Raw genomic sequence first — 20,427 nt, forward strand, 5'->3', positions numbered from 1 at the left:
TGAGTTGAGAGAAATGGGAAGCTATGGCTGAGGGAGGTAGAGAGAAGTGGCAGAAGAGAAGCAAAGTAGTTTTAGAGTGAGGGTGTTTGTGAGAGAAATTTAATGCACTGCAAATGATGACTTTATCTTTGACCATTACATTAAATGATTTTCTGTTAATTTAAATGTGAAAATCTATCATTTATGAAACCACGGGTGAGAACTTAAAGATTCGCCAAACTTGGGTAGGTAAATGCCGTTTACTCTTTCCCAAAAGTGATTTTGGAGATTTAAAACATCACCCTCAACATGAAAATAAAAATCTATAAAAATATATTAAAGCACAATGATACATATCCTAACTCTTTATTATATATTATTGTTCCATACGATGATAATTTTCACTTCCGATATATAAATTATTTATTATATTAATATTTAGGAATTATTTAGTATGAATTCCTCATGTAGAACTTATGAATATATTATTTATTATAGTGGGATACAAAAGAATGATGAAGTCGGATTTATAAACTTGTATCAGTTTTATGTTTCAAGAACGAGGTATAAAAAATTAAAAATGTTACATAAAAGTCCATAAGGGTTGCAAATAATGAGTAACATGGTATGCATTTTTATTCATTGATATCATGTTCATATTAAGTGTCAATCATAATTAGAAATTAAATAAATAATGGAGGATAATGATTTCATATTTATCTAAAGGCAATTAGGCAAAGCGTTTATCTTTGTCTAAGGGTCCATAAAGACTCAATTAGTCTATTGCAATGCATTTATAGTGAGGTAGAAACTTACTAATTATAGCCATATATTTAATTTACTTGAACATGATTTACATTATATAACACTAGGGGCATCAGTTGAGCCGAGTTTGAGCTCAAAAAACTCGATTGGGAAAGTGGAAAAGTAGAGAATTAGAGAGTTTTTTTTGATGAGTTCGAGCTCAAACTCAAATTTTTAGCGTCGAACTTGAGCTCGACATTGTAGCAATCGAGCCGAGCTCAATTAGCCCAAAGTTCGGCTCGGCTCGTTTACACCTTCACCTTATTTGTATAATTACAGTTCCACTTGTTCAATGTTTTCTTGCTTGACTAAACTTCTTTATATATTGCTAATTGTGTGATGGGCTTGACTATTGGAGGGATTAGTTCAGGCCTAATTAATGTTAATTTGTTTTCTTTAGGGACCAAATTATGAGTAAACAACATTTTCCCACCCAAGGTTTGGCGAATCTATAGTTCCCACCCTTGGTGTTATAAATTTTAGATTTCCACCCTTAAATTAACACTGTTACTTTTATCTCAAAATAACCCCCACATCTCAAATTTCTCTCAAATAACCCCCAAAGGAGATCTCGGCCAAGCCAAAAATTCGGCCTGATTTTGGCACCATGGGACCTCCCCAACACCACCATCAGCATCCCTTTATCCTCCTCACCGAAACCCCTAACTTTTTCACCTGAGTGCACCTTGGTGAGGTGCTGAAATTTGGCTAGAAAGGCGCGACAGCACGCAAAAACCTACGGGAGAGGCGGCGGCGATCGACAGGTAATTGTGATTGGCGATGTGAGGGGTTTTGGCGGGGGGAAGTCGGTGATGCTATTGGTGGTGTTGGAGGTGGTTTTCGGTGCTGGGACCTGCCAGAATTTGGATGGAACGCCGACTAAATCTAAGAGCGGCGACCGAGAATTGGAGGGTTCAAGCAGACGCGGAGGTTAAGGGTTTTGATGTAGGGGTTGAGGGGATTGTAACGGTGGTGTCGGGAGGGGTCGACTATGTCAGGAACATGCCGAAATGACTTAAAATCGTCGGTGGAGTGAATTTGAAAAGTGAAAGGTTATTTTGAAATTTTCATCTTTGAAATGATCATTTTACCCTTTAACTGTTAGATTAAGCAGTTTTCTATTAATTTAAGGGTAAAAATTTAGAATTTATGATACCATGGGTGAGAACTTTAAATTTGCCAAACCTTGGATGGAAAAATGCCGTTTACTCACCAAATTATTAATACTGTGCTGGCCTGCTGGGTGGAAGGGCCCAGTTTATGCAGGCAAGTGATCTGCCAAAATGCCCATTGTCACAACCTAGCTTTAACTGTAGCCTATAGGTACCCCAGCCCTACAAATCTAAATACCATCCTCATTAATTATGCACTCAAAGCTCCCCATAAGATCAAAGTATAACTAAAAGGACCCCAAAGAGGATCTATTTTGAGAACCCTAGTCTACCATGAAATGGATTTTCACCTTTTGTTTCTCACACACCGGACATGTTTGAACATTCAAATATTAAAGTACATAAATTGATGTAGTTGGTAAATGTACCAATTTATATTAATTATAGGAAACACAATATCACTCCACAAAATCATACAATTAATGTAATAATGATATCTCAACATTCACATCAATTAGGATTTAAAGTTTAGATTCCAAATTTATATACACAGTCACATTCAGGGGCAAATCATTGAGAGAGCTTGTTTGGGCTACAACTTAGACAACCCTCTTGGAAAAAAAATTTGATTTTTAGACTAATATATATATATATCGTTGAATATTAATTAGTAACTTTTTCATTAATTTCTCTATATTTGAGTATTGGCGAAAGAGATTGAATGAATTTGGTTGATAAAGGAGATGGAACGAATTTGAAGGTTTTGATATTAACTATTTGATTTTTTTAAAATTAATTTTCGTAAATTTGGAATTTTGTCTAGAATTAAAGTGTAATTCTCTCCATTGATTATAATTTTGTTAAAAAAAATTTGAAGGGCAACATTAAATTTCAGTGCTCAAAGCTGATCAATGAAAATAATCGTCATTTCACAATATCTTGGGGTAGAAATAAAATAATTTTTTATATAAATGTATTTTATTTATAAAAAGAGATAAACAAATAAAGAACATGTTCAAAGATATCATTTATGAAGGAAAAAAAAAAAAAAAAAAAACATAATAAAGAGTATGGGTATAATTCGAAATGAATTTCGGGAGGACTAACAAATTATGTGGACTCCCTGTAAGTATCGAGTATTACGACATATTAGAATATTTAGAAGGGAAAAAATAATACTGACTTGACCTTATTTTGAGGAATATTAACAATAATTTTGTTTTGTATTAATCAATAAATGATTAAATTTAATATACGAGTCTTTTACTTGCGTTTTTATGATAAATTTTCGTGTGCGTCGGCTTTTTTTAGTAAGTATTTAATGGTTTCAGAAATATACCCCTTGGTTAGAAATTTTTTGTAATAAGTACAAGTTAGTTTCATAAATATTATCAATTATCAACAATTTCATTAATTTAACCTCAAAANAGGAGATGGAACGAATTTGAAGGTTTTGATTTAAAAAAAAAAATTAATTTTCCTTAATTTGGAATTTTGTTTGGGATTAAAGTGTAATTTTCTCCATTGATAATAATTTTGTTAAAAAAAATTTGAAGGGAAACATTGAATTTCAGTGCTCAAAGTTGATCAAAGAAAAAAATCGTCATTTCACAATATCTTGGGGTAAAAAAAAAATAATTTTTTATATAAATGTATTTTATTTATAAAAAGAGGCAAACAAATAAAGAACATGTTCAAAGATATCATTTATCAAGAAAAAAAAAAAAACACAATAGAAAAGCATGGGTAAAACTAGATAATGAATTTCGGGAGGACTAACAAATTATGTAAGGGTTAATAATGAAGACACCCTGTAAGTATCGAAAATAACAGTTGCCCCTACGAACTTCAGAATCTACACTGTAAACCCCCTACCGTCACTTTTATCCGATAAAATGAATGATTAAGTTGACTTCAGAAACTACATTATACAAACTATTTATCCAGGGCAAAATCAATCTTAGAATTTCAAATTTTCAAAAACCAGTTTTCACAAATAATTATCCATGGTAAACATAAGATTTTTTATATTAAATAAACAAAACTGTACACCACATACCACGACAAAATCAGCCATAGAACTTCAAAAGTTCAAAAACCAAATTTCACAAACAATAATCCATGGTAAAAATAAGATTTTTTTTCATTAGATAAACAAAACTATTTGCGTCCTATCACTATGGTATGGTCTCGTCCAAATCGGTGGTTAATTGCTAAATTTTATTAATTGTTTTATTATTTAGGCTTTTTTTTTTATTAATTCTCTGAATTTAAGTTAGATGATTTTGGATTTGTAATTTTTTTTCAAAGTTTATGAAGTTATTGCAACAATTGTGGACATAAAAGTCTATTTTAACCTTACCCTTGTTATAGTTAACAGACAAAAATAACGGTAGGGGTGTATAGTGTAGTTTCTGAAGTTTGTGAGGGCAACCAGTTTTGAATACTTATAGGAGATCGGTAGGAATAAGGAATGAACCCATTTTTTAAATATTCACAGAAATATTGTTTATCTTTTTGTTATGAGAAAACTGCATTAATACAAAAATAAGGGAAACAAAGTTTTCAATTTAAATTACCAAAAAAAATAAAGTTTTCAATTTAAGAATTTAGAAGAATAGAGAAAATGGGTGTAGAAACGGGAAAAAAATTATTGTTGGAGAAATTAAGACTTATTAGAATAGATGGGGGAGATTATGAATATTTATAAGGGAAAAAATAATACTAAAATTGACCTTCTTTTGAGGAATATTAACAATATTTTCTTTTTTTTCGTATTAAGCAATAAATAATTAAATTTAATATATGAGTCTTTTACTTGCATTTTTATGATAAGTTTTCGTGTGCGTTGGTTTTTTTTAGTGAGTATTTATTGGTTTCAGAAATATATCCTGTGGTTAGAATTTTTTTGTGATAAGTACAAGTTAATTTCTAAAATGTTATCAATTCAACCTTTAAATTTATCGACAATTTCATTAATTTAACCTCAAAATGGTAAACTTTTAACACTAACAAAATCATGTCTTTACAAAAAGAACAAACAAACCAGAATTTAAAAAATATATATATATATATATATATATATCTTTGTTTTTTTATTAATTTGAAGAAACAGTAGTAGTAGTCGGAGGTCAATGTACATGAAGAGAGAAATGATGCAAAAACAATTAATTCCATTAATTGATGGATTGTTCATTGGATAGGGTGNCTAACTCTTTGAGGCAGTTATAGATAAACAGTCAAACCTCATCAACGAGCGAACAACCAGTGTTTTCGCATCCAATTTCTTATGATTTTCTTCAGAACCCCACATCAGATTATTCCACACCAGTTCCTTTTTATCAGAAATCTTTTATCTATTTTATTCAATGGTCAACTACAATCTTGATTAATGTTGAAACTCAGATAGGGAGAGAAGCCGATCCATGCTCTTTCGCGCGCTAAAAGAAATGAGAAGATTTGAATAAAGTGGCGATCTGCACGATCTAATTGGCGTTAGCGTTTACTGGGCAGTCATGCCAGGCCCAGGTCCGCATATGATGTACGCGATGGGATCGGGGCTGGGACTTATGCGAGTTTCTAACGGCCGGTTCAGCGCCCACCATACGTTGACTTACACCATCAACGCCTTCTTCGGTCCCGACATCGGCTCCTTCTCCGAATGGCTCGGCTCCTTCTTCTCCAACTCGTTCGGCTCCACTATAGCCGATGCCATTCACCACCCTTTTTATTATTTCTTGATTCTTGGCCTTCCTATGTGCATTCTTTATTCTTGGCTCTCCAGGTTTTTGCTACTTAGAGGACTTCTTGATTCGGTTTCTGGGGTGAGTTCTAATTTTTATTTTTTATTTTCTTTATTATTTTTTTTATCATTATTTGGATTTTCTTCATGTACTCTGTTTGCTATTTGGATACTGTAATTAGGACTGCTTTAATTTTTGGCGGGGTTTGTTGGGATTGATTTTGAATTCAATGAGATTTAGTTATAAAGGTTTGTCCTTTATTGATGTTATGGGAAAGAAGGAATACTAAGTTTGAGATTATTTTGAAGATTATTGATGCCTTTGGAATTATTGGAAATGTTAATTTAGGTAGTTTTCTTTTATCAGTGTGATCTGTTTTGTCTCATAGTACTATTTTAGTTACCAAATTGATCCTGTTACCAATTTCTACTAGCTGGGTTGTTTATTTTCCAGATGAGATTTTCATTATTTATCATAAGTTACGTTTTATTATCTATTGGGATTTTATCTTGCAGGTGCCCCTGTCAAGGAGGCAGTGCTTCTTGTTGATCTGCGCTGGTTCTTTATCTCATTTTTTCCTTGACCATTTATTTGAGGTAAAATTTGGAGTTTGATGGTTTAGAAATCTGTTGTACAAGAACCATTTACTTTTATTTCTTTTTTTTTTGAAGTACAATTACCTCTTTAAATATAGTTCTTTAATGATATTTCTTTTGGTTAGATTCTTGATAATCTAGTCATACATACGTAAAATGATATTTCTTAGGTAGAGATTCTTGAATCTGTTTTATCAGAGTTTGCTTTTGGTGTTAGCTTACAGTTTTAAATCTGTTTCTTCTTTCTCTTTCTTGGGTTGTAAATGAATGACTCCACAAAGTTGTTGAGTTTCAATTTTATATGAGTGGTTATGGTTGTGCTTTTGGGACAAATATCATGCATCTAACATCCTTTAATTGAAAACTTACCATGGCATGAATTAAATTTGGTAAATTTAAACCAAATTTAATTTAATGCTTTAGGCTACTGATTTTCACTACTTATCTTCTGTGACATAAGCTGTACTTTGGCAATGTTGAAATGGAATAAGTAAATGCAGACTTTTAAAACCCTGATTGGTGGGAATTTTTCTAGGATAAGATTGTGTTTTTAAAGAGAAAGACTGGAGAATTGATTAGGCAGCAATTTCTAAGGAAATACCTTTACGCTTTTGTGGCTTGTACCAAAGGCTGATTCTTGAACCCATTTCTTCTCATTTTCTTTTTTCTTCTTTCTTTTATTGGTACAATTTTTGTTTTTGTTTTTGTTTTTTTTAATCTCATGCGGATTTTTTTACTCATATTGATGTATCAAATATCTTTAACTGTATAGGAAAATGGTCAGTCAACAATGTATACTTGGATATTGAGCACTGGTTGGTGGAAGGGTCAAGCACCTGTAAACCCAGATGCTGTATTTGTTGTTGGCTTATTGTGCACTTGCTTAATTGGTGGCTTCATTTATATACACAGGTTCGGGAAAGTGCAATCAATTAGTTATATTTCAGAAATTTATTTGGTTGTTGACTGACTTATATTGCTTGATAATTTTGTTATGCAGAGTAAAGTCCGTAAAGTCAGCTAGAAAACAATCATTTCAGTCATTGAAACTTATCTTGATTATAGCAAGCATGTATTGCTTATGGTGTGCTAGCCAGATATACTGGGTGAATCCTCGTCAAGCACCTGTTGGCGAAGAGGCTGATCTCGGAGTTCTTATATTTTTGGCCATTTATTTCTTTCTTCCTCACTGTTTGTGTATTATGTCCATAAATCCTAAAGATGGCGACATTGAGCCACTCCCACTTTAACATATTACACTTGTTGAGGTATGAGAATCTCACTCTTGTGGGTAATTATCCTGAGGCAAGCAAAAATTTTCAGGTTGTGGAAGCAGTATGTCAATTATGAAGCGGTTGTGATATTGCCTGTTGTTATACTGTGTAGATGGTTAGGAAATTCTCCTTTGATTTATCTCAGTATAGTCTTTTGTAGCAAAGAAAAAACAATTATAGATATTTTTGGGCCATTTGGCTTTTGTAGTTTGGAATACGGCACTAAAGAAATAAAAGTTATTCCATATTCATGGGCTTTCTATCTGGATTGGTCGATTTGATTTGTGATGAAGTGCGAAGTTTTGGTTGTTAAGCTGAAATTTTAATGTTGGGATTTTGTTTAGATGTTTGGTTTAAGTGTGTAAACCATATATGAGGTGGTCGGTATAAACAGCTTAAGAGTTTTGCTGTTCATCACTTCATCCCTGGTGCTGAATATTTTTTACTATTCCTGTATTTATGGTGTTTACTATAAAACTGGATCTTGAAATTTAAATGCATTTTAGTGAGGAAAGGAAAACAAAAAGTAGTTTTACATTGTCAAAGAGCAAAAAGAGGATCTAATATAATCTCTTAAGTTCGAGTCTTCTTAAAGGTAAAAGAGCAAGAGGAGGATTTAACATGGTCTTTCGAGTTCGAGTCTTTACGGTTGCTAATAGGGGTGACCATTGGAGTTCATACATAGCCAATAGTTCTAAGGTCTCGAAGGATTAGTTGAGATTTGTATAAGTTGGCTCGGACACCTCTGGTTATTAATAGAGGTGGAAGAAATAGGCTGGGTTAGGCGGGTCAACCCTAACCCGGCCCACATTAAAAAGTGTTCAACCCGGACTGCCAATAAGGCGGGTTGGGTTGAACCCAACCCGCATGCAACCCCCGGGTGGGTCGGGTTGATATATGGCAACAGGACAACCCGCGGGTTGCTATTTTGTCCTTTTTGAAGAAAGGACGGGTTGAAAAAAAAAATTAATTTGTTTTTTCGAATTCCCTTTTTATCCTTGAAATATAGCCGTTTTATAGCAGTTAGAGGGGTTTTTTTGGTCATTTTTTTCTATAAATTGGCCATAAACTCTTATATTTTCTCACAACTCAAATTCTCTCATTCTCTCATTTTCTCTAATCTCTAATCTCCATTGAAATCTCTTAATTATTCTCTTAATCTCTTTGTTATCAATTTGCTATTATTTTAATTTTTATTAGTTTTTGCAATTTTTCAATTCATATTTCCAATTTTCCATATTCTAATTCTCATTCTTTAATTTTTTTATTTCTTCTACATCAATTTTTTTTTTTCAACTACAATGGATAGATATTTCTCTCCCATCAATTTCAATGATGAAGGAAACTACTATCATAATCCTAGCCCCGCTGAATTTACTAACATGAATGCAGGAGGAGTTTCAAATAGTCCCGCTTTCCCAGTCTCAAAATCTGATACACCTCAAAATGTGCCTCCGATTCCTCCCCATGTTGCTACACCTACAGCTCCCGATGGTTCTAGAAATTGTCCTCGTAATCGTTGTCTTCGTCCAACTTCATCTTAAGCTAAAGCGGGTTCATCAACTGCTATCGAAAGCGACGACAAACACACATCAGACGTTTGGGCGCATTTCGATAAGTTTTACGAGGCAAAAAATTGAGTTCAAGTGAAGAAAGCAAGATGCAAGTATTGTGGAAATGTTTATAAAGCTGATTCAAGTAATAGTACTAGTACTTTAAAAAGGCATGCTAATAAACATATTGCTCAACATGGAAATAGAGAAACCAATCAAACTCAAATAACTAATATGGGTACTACTTGGCGTTATAATTCTGATGTATATAGGGAACAATTAGTTTATATATTGCTGCAACTGATCAACCTCTATTAAAAGGCTGAAGAAATATTTGAAAATTTATTAAAAATTCATTTTTTCCATGATTTAAAAGTTATTCTAAAACTGCAACTAGAAATGATTTAATAAATGTTTAGAAAAAAAAATAAAATTAAAAAATAAAATACATACTTGTCATGTTAGTATGGCTCTAACTGCCGATATTTGTGGTGGTAGAGCTAAACAGATTATATTTGTGTGACTAGTCATTATTTTGATAACAAATGTAAATTAAATAAATCTATTAGGATTTAAATTAATGGATGTGGATCATAGTGGTCAACAATTTACAATAAATTGTTGAAGTTTTAGAAGATTATGATATTGTTACAAAGTGATAAGTTTAACTTTAGATAATGGAAGTGCTAATACTATAGCTATAGATTTTTTTCTAAGTAATTATCATTTTTATAAAATTTGAAGTTTTTTCATCAACGTGTGTATGTCACATTATAATTAATTGTGAAAAGTGATATGAAAACAATTAAAGAAAATTGATAGAATTATGGTGTTAGCTTGGATTACTGTAGTATAAAAGAAATACTGAATTCAAGTTGCTTGTATACAATCAAATATGTCTCCTAGACTTTGCATTAGACATGCCTATTAGATGGAAAGTACTTATTTAATGCTTGATTCATGTTTACCTTATGCAAATTTAATTAGTTATTTTGTAGCAAATAATAGAGGTCCTCATTATTTGGTAGAAAATGATTGACATATAGCTAAAATATTTCATTATTTTCTTAAAAAATTTTACCAATCTACTTTACAATTTTTGGTGTGTTATCCTACTAGTCCATTGGTATAATACAAATTAAAAAATTCAGAGTATTTACAAAAACAAAAACAATGAAATTTTAAAGGAACCAATAAAGGCAATGATTTTTTTTTTTTAAATATTGGAAACTCATTCATTTTCTTTATTGTTTAGGTGTTACATTTGATCTAGAATTAAATTAGCAGGTTTAGAAAATGGTTTAGACAATTTAAGTGAAAATTTACAAACCGAAGCATATGCCAATCAAATAGGAGAGGTAAAAAATTGTCTTACGAAGTATATTTCCAATATGAAAATAGGTATGGGAACTCGCAAAGAGGCGAAATATCCAGGGAAGTTGCATCAAAGAATCAAATGAGACTTCTACTCTTGGAGTGCACAATAGGCTAAAGAAGACCGAATCCGAAGCACAACCTCTTCTTCAGAAGACCACCAGCAACAACAACAACAACTATATACTGTCCTCCACGCAGTCACCGAGTATGAGCTTCAATAATATTTGGCAACCCCCGAAATGTTACCAGCCGATCCACAACAGAGAGCCAACTTGACGTCTTAGAATATTGGAAAGCCAGAAAATGTATTTTTTCGTATTATCAAGACTTGCCTTGGATGTTTTCGCTGTTCTTGTCTCAACCGTCTCATCCGAACAAACTTTAGTGCAAGTGGAAGAATTTTAAATGAAAGGAGGACTAAACTTTCATAAAAAATGATTGAAGTCCTCACATGTCTTCGAGATTGGGAACGGTCGCGCCATCAAGATTAATACGAGATTGTCGACGATATTTAATAGAAACATTTTAATTTTGTAATATGATGATACAAATGAGGGAGGTCATAGTTAACCCCAAATTAGTTGTTTTGTAAATTGTAACTTGTAAATTAATTGTCAATATTGCACTCTTTTTTCTTTACCAAGTTTTTGTCTCATTGGGTTTTTCTTGGTGGGGTTTTTAATGAGGCAATAATGTTGTAATTTCTTATTTTATTTTTTGATAAATGATAAATATAATTTTTCTTATATGAGTAACGGGGGGATTACTTTTCCAACATTAGTTATTAAAAAAAAAAAAAAAAAAATTCTCCACATTTATCAGTATTTGAAACCATGATCAATTTAAATCTTGCACACAACATTAATCAAGTTTAAACCAAAGAAATATTGCTAACATATATTAATCAAGTTTGCTTTATAGTTCTGTACATACGTGTGATTGCATTGATAATATATGACTGTAATTATAATTCTCTCCATAATTAATATATATAATAGAAGGTTAACCAAAGTTTTGATGAAACGTCCACAACGTTAACCCTGCATAAAACATCACTCGCTAATTATAACTCATCAATTGTGGAGAGAATATGTATGGTTAACTATATAAAACATTTGAAATTTACTTAATTTAATTAATTAATTAATCAAATTGCTCATGATTAGAAATTGACGAATATTGTGAAGGCGGCAATGTCACCAACCACAGCCACTTACTTCCCTGCGTAACCCAATTGGTTTGTGAGCTTAATAAATGTTTTATCGTTTTTAATTAAAAAAAAATAATATTAACTATTAAGCTAATTATGAATCATGATTATTTGGATACATATTTTCTCGTTCTTTAATTAAATTTAAGTAATATGAATCATGATTAATTATTTGGAATTTGAGTATGTATTTGGTACTACTAAAAAAATTGACACGATACAAACAGTAAAATAAGGAAACATTAAATTTGAAGAGAACCAGAATTCACAAGATTAATGAATCGACCATCAATCTATTGAGTCTAATTAAAGTAAACACATTGTTTAAATTTGATTTATAAACCAACGAATTAAAATTGACATAAATATTGAAAAAAAAGAAACATGAATGAGTATAAATTATTGAGTTTCTATCACAACATTGATTCTGATTTCTGAGGCTGGAGTCTTGGCATATATTCTGATTACTTATTGCTGAAAATCAATTTTATCGATCCTTTTATGTTTAGTTGTAATGGTGACAACTCCCCTTCAGACTGCTGCTATTTCAGATGACTTGGAGTTCATGACTTCTTTGCAAATGATGGTAGACAAAATGCGGCAGAAGATGTCCTGAATATTAGTGAATGATTATATATAAGCAAGAAAAGGTTTCAGAAGTGAAGCCAATTAATGGTGCTTTGAGGACGAGATTAATTACCTCTGAGTCGTAAAATTTCAGCGGTTCTTTTGCCACACCGAAGTTTGTTCTGGATCGATGGGGTTGACAGGACGTTTGAAGTCCACGGAGGGACCTCAGTAGAGCAAAGCATGAAACCTATTACTCCACTGATGAATTTAAACATGTCATCTTAATTAAATGCTAATAAAAAGTAGTAAATCCTAAAAGATGAATGGAATAAATGACAGAGAAAATTAGGAAAAAGTGAGTGAGGATGCATGCATGCATGCCTGGATAAGTAGGAACTATCGTCCATGCATAGCGGAAGAGCCTTTGAATATCCGGCGACAATTTGCGACGAGATTTCAATGCTGAGTGCCGGATACCATAGACTTCCGCCTGGATACATCACTCCACCGGGGCGGAGAGCTTTTGCCACCAACTCAAAGAATGAACTTTTGAAAAGCTCATCTTCAGGTCCTGCATCAAATTAGTGTAAATGAGAACATTCGAATAATAAATTAATTAAAACTGAAGATATATAAGAGGAAGAAATTAGGTTACTTATTGGGTCAAATGCATCCACATTATAGCATCATAGGTACCACTTTGAACAGACTTCAAAAATTTAGTTCCTGACATTTTTGCAACATATTAAGAAGGTAAACTTCAGGGTAAATATAGAGGAAAAGCTAGCTATAACAAGAAGAAGCTAACAATCAAATTGAATATACCGTCTCTGACATGAATTTACTCGAGAATCCTCGTATCCAACAGCAATTTCAGGGAAGATTCCTTATACACCTGAAACAATATTATATTATATGAAATTTCACCGTCAGAATTTTGAGTCATCAAAGAGACAACTTTCGCAGGACCGTGCCTTTAATAATCATACAAGACGACGAATAAACTTACTCAGCTGGGTCAAAATCCATGACCCACATCATATATAAAATTCTGAATTGTACAGTAACAACGTGTATTATTTCAATAAAACCAAAAGTTGATGTTGACTTTGCTGTAGGCATGGTGTGTAATCCATGTCGTATGATTCGTGTTTCACCTGAAATTAATAAACTACGACTCTGTCTCCATTTTTTAAATACTGAAAGATTAAAATATTCTCACGTTCACAGCATCGTGTCAATCTCGCATATATCAATCTGCTCAACGGAAGAATGTCGAGAGATTTCACGTAGGATACACCATCTCCCCCCAATAAGCAACACCTATAATTTCAATAAAAAAAAAAAGAAGAAAAGAAACAAATTCAACGACAGGCCACTGATTGGAAGATAGAAAATTGTTGTCTAACTAATTACACAATAGATTGTATTTATATAGACATGGATTTGGGGAGATCTTTAGAATGATTGTAAATTATGATAAAAGAGAAACCTTTTGGGGTTGGGAATAGAGCAGAGAGGAAGGTGAGTAATCATTTCTTGGTATGAAAACTCATCCTTTTCTGTGAGTTGGAGAGCTCCATCCAGAACAAAAACCTTGCCGTATGATGATGACGCATAAATATAACCAGGGTACAATACATAATATATTGAAATTAATGAACATACACAAATTAATATAGCAGCTAGAAAAATAGTATGCCAAATCAAATTTTTATATGTATATATCCATACCTCAAACACCATCATACTTTGGAATTCAGACTTTCCTTGAAATATAATTTTTTCTACCTTTAAGAAGTGTGGCTTGGCCTGCAAGATACATCAAACAATTTGATTAACGTTCACATAACCAACAATCATACTATCACAAGGCAAAATCATCACTTAGAAAGTCTGAGCAATTTCGAGTTGCATATATATGATTAGGTCTCCTTGCTTAAGCCTGAAATTTGCAGCTTTACAGTCCATATTTTGTGGTTATTTATAAAGAAAAGGGAAAAAAAAAAAGAAAAAGGATCAATGCATGTTATGAAAAATTTGGTTGTCAGGATACATAACGTAAGTCAAAGAATAGAAAAATACAATCAGAATAGGTTCATTTTACAGTTTAATTAATTTTCCGGAAAGAAGGAGGTTCACAAAAATAACTTAATTTTACAATGAAATGTGCACAGAAAACCTTCAAATAGATTAACTGCAGCAAATATCAAACACATCATCCTCTTGAACGATAAGTTTTCGAAGAACATCCCATAGATTTACAATTTTCATCCAAAATTTGACATATATGGCTCAAAAAATATTGAGAATCAGTAATCAATTTTCTTCTGTTGCGAGAGAGTGAAGTGTTGCTTATAAAGTATATTACCTACATGTTAATTTCAGTTCTGCATGTCCATTGGATATATATATATATATATATATGTAAAGAAAAGAATTATGATTTATACAGTAAATTGCCAAAACGAAAAATGGATGACAAAGATGGTGATGAAGTAAGAAAAATAAGTTAGTGCTGTCTCACTGACCTGGCCATACGGGGCAATGCTCCGCAAACCACCCAGGAATGGTGGGATGATGAAGCTCCTGAGTACTTTCGTTTTCTTCTTCTCTTTCAACATGAATCGCTGAAACTACAGCAACTGCAGACTCACCATTACAAGCCGAAACTATGCTCTTTGCTTCTTCCATGAGTAATTCTTTCTCCAGCTTCTCCCTGTGATAATGTTTTGGCAGGTTAAATAACAAAAACGTTTAAGTAAAACAAATTTAACCAGAAGAAATATATATATGTATATATTTAATCTGGTGTTCCCATTTATAGTTATGTATTCAGCAACTTGTAAATGAGCACTATATGTAGAGATATTATATATGTAAATGAGCACTATATGTAGAGATATTATATATATATTGAGAGTTAGAAATTAAATCTTGGTTGGTCTGAGAATCTGTAATTAATACACCAAATCTCCCACTTTTTCCTTTTCCTGCCTTTTCTAATTAACCCATCATCAATTTTTCTTGTCTTCACTTGTAATAAATTGTGATAAACATGACATATATAAGAATTCCAAATAGGATCTCTTATAAGTAACAAATAAATGAATGCATTATAAAAAAATACTATGTATAAATGAAGAAGACAGAAAAAATCCCTTAAATGAAAAAGAAATCAAAGTTTTTTCCCTTAATTGAAATATTATTAGTACTAATATATATATAAACTTGAATTTAACAACAGAATTTATCGAAGTACGCGGGGTTCTTTTACTTGGAAGTCTTACTTTGTGTCAAATGGGATTATGAAGTCTAAAAGAGAAATTAGAAATGTGTTTTGTTTTTTTAAAGAGTAAACGGCTTTTTTCCACCCAAGGTTTGCCTTAATGATACTTTTCTATCCAAAAAGTTTTAAAATACCATTTTTTTACCCTATGTTTATATTCCATTAATATCCAAAATACATTTCACTTTCTCAATTGGCGTTCGGTGAGTTACAGGAGCCAGGGTAAGATGGTTTTTCATATAGTAAAGGCTGGTGGATCGAATGGTGGTGATCGATTGAATATTCGCTGCTAGAATCAATTGAAAATTAGCTAAGAACAGGAAATCCTAGTTTTGCGATGGTCAACAATCGGCGAGAAATCAGATGCCGGAGTGAGAGGAATTTTGTGGAGAAGAGAGTGGAGGTTCTAATGGTGATAACTGAAAGAATTTTTGCTGTCGAAATCGGCTTTGGGTAGTACTAAATATTAATTTTGGGTGACAAAGTTGAAACTTTTTAGGTGGGAAATGTCATTAAGGCAAACCTTGGGTGGGAAAAAGTCCATCACTTTTTATAAAGTTAAAGTCAGCGCAGATGTGTTTGTTTAGAAATAGGATGGACAAACAAATGGTTTCATATGTCTTTATTTATATAAGTCTTTTTCATTTTCATCTTTTATAAATACCTTTAATTTACTTTGACCATTTAATATTGAAAATAATCGAAACCTTTGTCATCTTAATTCTTATTTTCACATTTCCTTTTATTGCTAGAAACTTAATCCATGGGTTATTCACATTACTAGTAACTAGACAACATCTGATGAGACACCGTGCGAACTTTATAAGCCTAATGTTATATAGCAATGGGACAAGGTCTCTCCTGCCTCCAGCTTTATAAGAAGTATTGTATTAGGGGTGTTGTTATGCAAAAACACAACAACCAGAGGTGTCCAATCGACCTTCGATAGGACTGAGCAAGATGTGTGTGTGATTAAGAATAACTAACTTGGAATGGATTAAAAAATCTATAATGGGATGACAAGAGAGGTTTTTAAAGTGGTTCGGCAAGTATGAATCAAGCCTACGTTTATTGTTATATTATTGCTTTGCATTTGTTTTACACGTAGAATGATTACAAGGGAAACACATAAAGGCGAGGTTAAACTCTCTCTAAGTGAGTTTCTTGTTCTATATGTGGATCATCCTCCTTCAAAATGGAGATGGAGTCTCCCTTTTATACATCGTATGATAATGGCTAGGAGTTGTTATGGGATAGATTACAAGTATAATCCCCTGTAATCCGGATCTGAGTCAACCCCTCCCATACTTAAGTCTGAATACCTATGCTTAATATTGATATACTTGTTAGGGAAGTCATCTGATGTGGAAGCGACACGTGGGGCAGACTCAACTGTCATATCTTAGTTTGGTGTGAGGAAAGGTGGCCCAAATCTGGTCGTCGGAAGGGTCATGCACAACAAGGGGTAATTTTGTTGATTTCTCCTTAGCCTTAGGTTTTGGTTTGTTAAGGTCAGGAGATCTCAAGGGAGGTAGAAATAAATTTTCAAAAGTAAAGGGGTTCTGATAATTAGGAAAAAGTTGAGGGAGGTGAAGTAATTCTCTTGTAAAATGAATGAAATTACTACTTCAGTTATTTTTAAATTGCCGCGCGTTCTTTATAGTTTTAAGTTATAATTCGAGGCGAAATCCTCGTGGTAATCATCGATTCTCCAGAAATCTCGCAATGCAAATTGAAACCAACAACATCCATGATGGATCCAGAAGCCATGTGTGCAGTAGATTAATGTTCTTGTACAATTTCTCTCTGGTTTGATCGTTTAATCACAAGAGCTTTCCTCTTCAGTGATTTCCACATAAATAATGACGGTGAAGCAAGATGAATAATAACATAAGCTTGTACAATTTGCACAAGACCTTCTCCCTCCGCCGAGCCAACGCGTCCTGGTGGAACCGAGTCCACGACCCACAAAGCGACTTTATCACAAAATGGAACCATTTTTTTCTGGTGATTTGCCTTGTAGCGTTGTATTTAGACCCTCTGTATCTTTTCTACCCCATTATCCGCAACGATTGCTTGACCATCGATCTCAATTTAGGCATCGTGGTTACCTTCTTTAGGACAGTGACGGACGCATTCTTTCTCTCGCACATTTTTATCAAGTTCAGAACAGCATTTGTGGCACCCAGTTCCAGGGTTTTTGGCAGGGGAGAGCTCGTCAAGGATCCAAAAAAGATTGCCAGCCGCTACTTGAAGTCTGAATTTGCTATGGATTTAGCAGCTGCACTTCCTCTCCCACAGGTTATATCATAGAATGGAATTTTAAGATTTGTTAATTATAAATATTATTTACTTGGCGTTGCTTTGAAATGCAGCTTGTCATCTGGTTCGTAATTCCAGTACTCAAATATACAACAGCTGAATATGCCAACCACACTCTTTCTCTCATTGTTCTGATTCAATATGTTCCCCGAATTTCAATTATATTCCCTCTTAACAGACGGATTATTAAAACGGCTGGAATTGTGGCCAAAAGTCCGTGGTCAGGCTCTGTTTACAATCTCCTCATGTACATGCTTATGAGCCATGTGAGCATTTATATATTCAATTTCTTATATATCCCGTTTATCATCATTTGTCTCTGTTATTTGATTTAAAATTTTCGGTGCAGCTTCTTGGAGCTGTATGGTATTTGTTTTCTATGCAGCGGCAGTATGAGTGCTGGTCTATCGAATGTCAAAAGGAGAGTAATATCACCAACGCTCAGCCTTGTATTGCTTCTTTTCTTGACTGTGAAACTAAGGACAAACATAAACGCGAAGCTTGGTTTAAGGCCACCATGGTGCTCCGCAATTGTGATGCTAAAGATGATGATAAGTTTCAGTTCGGAATATACGCTGATGCTTTTACTAATGATGTTGCTGAATCAACTTTCTTTAAAAAATATTTCTATTGCCTCTGGTGGGGTTTAAAAACGCTAAGGTATGGTCAGTTACAGGGAAAATCTCATGGAAAACTTTTCTGTTGTTAACTTTCTTTCTCAATTCAACATTCTAATTTATGTTTATCCATAGAGATATTCAGCTCTTCCATTCTCAAATAAATTACATCCTTCGTTTTAAATCATCGAAATCCTGGTTTGTTATTAAAGCTATAACAAGAAAAACCAGGAATCACCTTAGATTTTATTTCTAAAAAGATTATGAAGAGCAGGAGTCCCTGTTATCTTGCTTCTTATACTAATTAATAGAAAATGGTATAGAAATATTAAATTTGATGTTTTGACTGTAATACAATTTCAACCATTTCTGTGATGTGTAGTTGCTATGGGCAGAATCTTGAGACGAGTACTTATGTTGGTGAAACAATATTCAGCATTGTTGTCTGCATTGGTGGTCTAATTCTGTTCTCACATCTCATAGGCAAAATGCAGGTATGGAAAAATCACTAGAGTATCTAGATAAGATGCTCAGAGTGTTTAATTAGTCTGATTTGATAATTTTTTTTCTTCTTAAAGACGTATTTGCAATCCACAAACGCTAGACTAGAGGAGTGGAGGGTTAGAAGAAAAGATACAGAAGAGTGGATGAGGCACCGGCAATTGCCCCAAGAGCTGCAAGAACGGGTACGCCGGTTTGTGCAATACAAATGGCTAGCCACAAGAGGAGCTGATGAAGAATCCATTTTGGGCTCTTTACCTTTGGATCTTAGGCGTCAAATTCAGAGGCATCTCTGTCTAGCTTTTGTTCAACGTGTAAGTCCTATTGCCTTGTGCCATTAAGTAGCTGAAAAGGGAACTCTTCCGGAGGTTATTTAATTCATATATCCAACCAATGGTTTTATTCAGGTTCCATTTTTTGCACAAATGGATCCGCAGCTCTTAGATGCCATATGTGAACGTCTCTACTCATCCTTGAATACCAGAGACACCTTCCTTATTCGAGAAGGCGATCCGGTGAGCGAGATGCTCTTCATCATTAGAGGTCAAGTAGAGAGCTCCACAACCAATGGAGGAAGGGTAGGATTCTACAATTCTATTGTTCTCAGAATTGGTGACTTCTGTGGTGAAGAATTATTGACATGGGCCTTGATGCCAAACTCTACACTCAATCTTCCATTATCAACTAGAACAGTCAGGTCCATTACTGAAGTTGAGGCCTTCGCACTTCGAGCTGAAGACCTTAAGTTTGTTGCAGGCCAATTTAAGCGCCTTAATAGCAAGAAACTCCAGCATGCTTTCAGATACTACTCTCACCAGTGGAGGGCTTGGGGAGCTTACTTTATACAAATTGCATGGAGACGCTATTTAAAGAGAAAGGAGGCGATGGAGTTGGCTATGGAGGAGGGCTTATTTGAAGATGAGTATTACAGTGATGAAACTCCTGAAGAAAGTAATGAAGATAGTGGTTCTGCTGCCGAGAGGACATCATCAGTGGAGGGTAGTGCAGTCAATGCCACTCTTACTGGTAGAGTACTTAGTGGTAGAGTACTTTCTTCTAGATTAAGTAGCACAAGAAGGCTTAGCAATAGGTTTTCAGATTATGACCCTGATGGATCTACCTTAAAAATGCCCAAAATGTTTAAGCCTCAGGATCCTGATTTCTCTAAAGACCAGTAAGATTGTTGATCCTGTACACTGTATCATGACGAGGTTTCTTTGAATTTTCTATGTTTCTCTGTAGTCTGTATCATTTTAAATGGTCATGAACAGATCTGGTAAAATTCCTCTGAGCTTGATTGTCACTTGTGGTGGGTAGTTTAAACGTCATGTCATGTCAAAATTTCAAAGTGGGTCAATATTTTTTCATTAAAGTTTTGATGGACTTTTTCCTAAATTATCGGTGCTACATGCATGCTTTAAGTGATTTGCATCCAGCACACGTTACACCGAGTTAAGCGAGTTATTCCCTACAAAGGCTT

The 20,427-nt window shown here is 33.6% G+C and overlaps 2 protein-coding genes and 1 pseudogene across 2 annotated transcripts; 2 read left to right on the forward strand and 1 right to left on the reverse strand.

Annotated features, from left to right (window-relative positions):
* The first annotated feature begins 5,109 nt into the window (after positions 1-5,109).
* Positions 5,110-7,898, forward strand: LOC116136091. The gene is made up of 4 exons (XM_031421809.1): positions 5,110-5,719; positions 6,154-6,234; positions 7,007-7,146; positions 7,235-7,898. Exons 1-4 carry the CDS (start codon positions 5,411-5,413, stop codon positions 7,482-7,484), a joined length of 780 nt encoding a protein of 259 aa, XP_031277669.1. The 5' UTR covers positions 5,110-5,410; the 3' UTR covers positions 7,485-7,898.
* A 4,313-nt stretch (positions 7,899-12,211) lies between these two features.
* On the reverse strand, positions 12,212-14,995 carry LOC116135521 (annotated as a pseudogene).
* Positions 14,996-17,215: 2,220 nt separating this feature from the next.
* On the forward strand, positions 17,216-20,264 carry LOC116136614 (probable cyclic nucleotide-gated ion channel 16). Its single transcript, XM_031422288.1, has 7 exons — positions 17,216-17,808; positions 17,883-18,095; positions 18,179-18,489; positions 18,829-18,940; positions 19,025-19,261; positions 19,355-20,121; positions 20,219-20,264. Exons 1-7 carry the CDS (start codon positions 17,386-17,388, stop codon positions 20,262-20,264), a joined length of 2,109 nt encoding a protein of 702 aa, XP_031278148.1. The 5' UTR covers positions 17,216-17,385.
* The last annotated feature ends 163 nt before the right edge of the window (positions 20,265-20,427 follow it).

The sequence above is a fragment of the Pistacia vera genome, unplaced genomic scaffold, assembly GCF_008641045.1.
Source record: "Pistacia vera cultivar Batoury unplaced genomic scaffold, PisVer_v2 Contig109, whole genome shotgun sequence".
Taxonomy (NCBI): domain Eukaryota; kingdom Viridiplantae; phylum Streptophyta; class Magnoliopsida; order Sapindales; family Anacardiaceae; genus Pistacia; species Pistacia vera.

What these genes read in the sequence shown, in the direction of transcription:
- LOC116136091 (XM_031421809.1), top strand. Translation starts at nt 5,411, where the DNA reads ATGCCAGGCCCAGGTCCGCATATGATGTACGCGATGGGATCGGGGCTG. An exon ending in TTCTTGATTCGGTTTCTGGG is followed by an intron (nt 5,720 to 6,153) that starts GTGAGTTCTAAT and finishes TTTATCTTGCAG; the next exon opens with GTGCCCCTGTCAAGGAGGCA. An exon ending in GGCTTCATTTATATACACAG is followed by an intron (nt 7,147 to 7,234) that starts GTTCGGGAAAGT and finishes TTTGTTATGCAG; the next exon opens with AGTAAAGTCCGTAAAGTCAG.
- LOC116136614 (XM_031422288.1), top strand. Translation starts at nt 17,386, where the DNA reads ATGAATAATAACATAAGCTTGTACAATTTGCACAAGACCTTCTCCCTC. An exon ending in GTCTAGCTTTTGTTCAACGT is followed by an intron (nt 19,262 to 19,354) that starts GTAAGTCCTATT and finishes GGTTTTATTCAG; the next exon opens with GTTCCATTTTTTGCACAAAT. An exon ending in CCTGATTTCTCTAAAGACCA is followed by an intron (nt 20,122 to 20,218) that starts GTAAGATTGTTG and finishes GGTCATGAACAG; the next exon opens with ATCTGGTAAAATTCCTCTGA.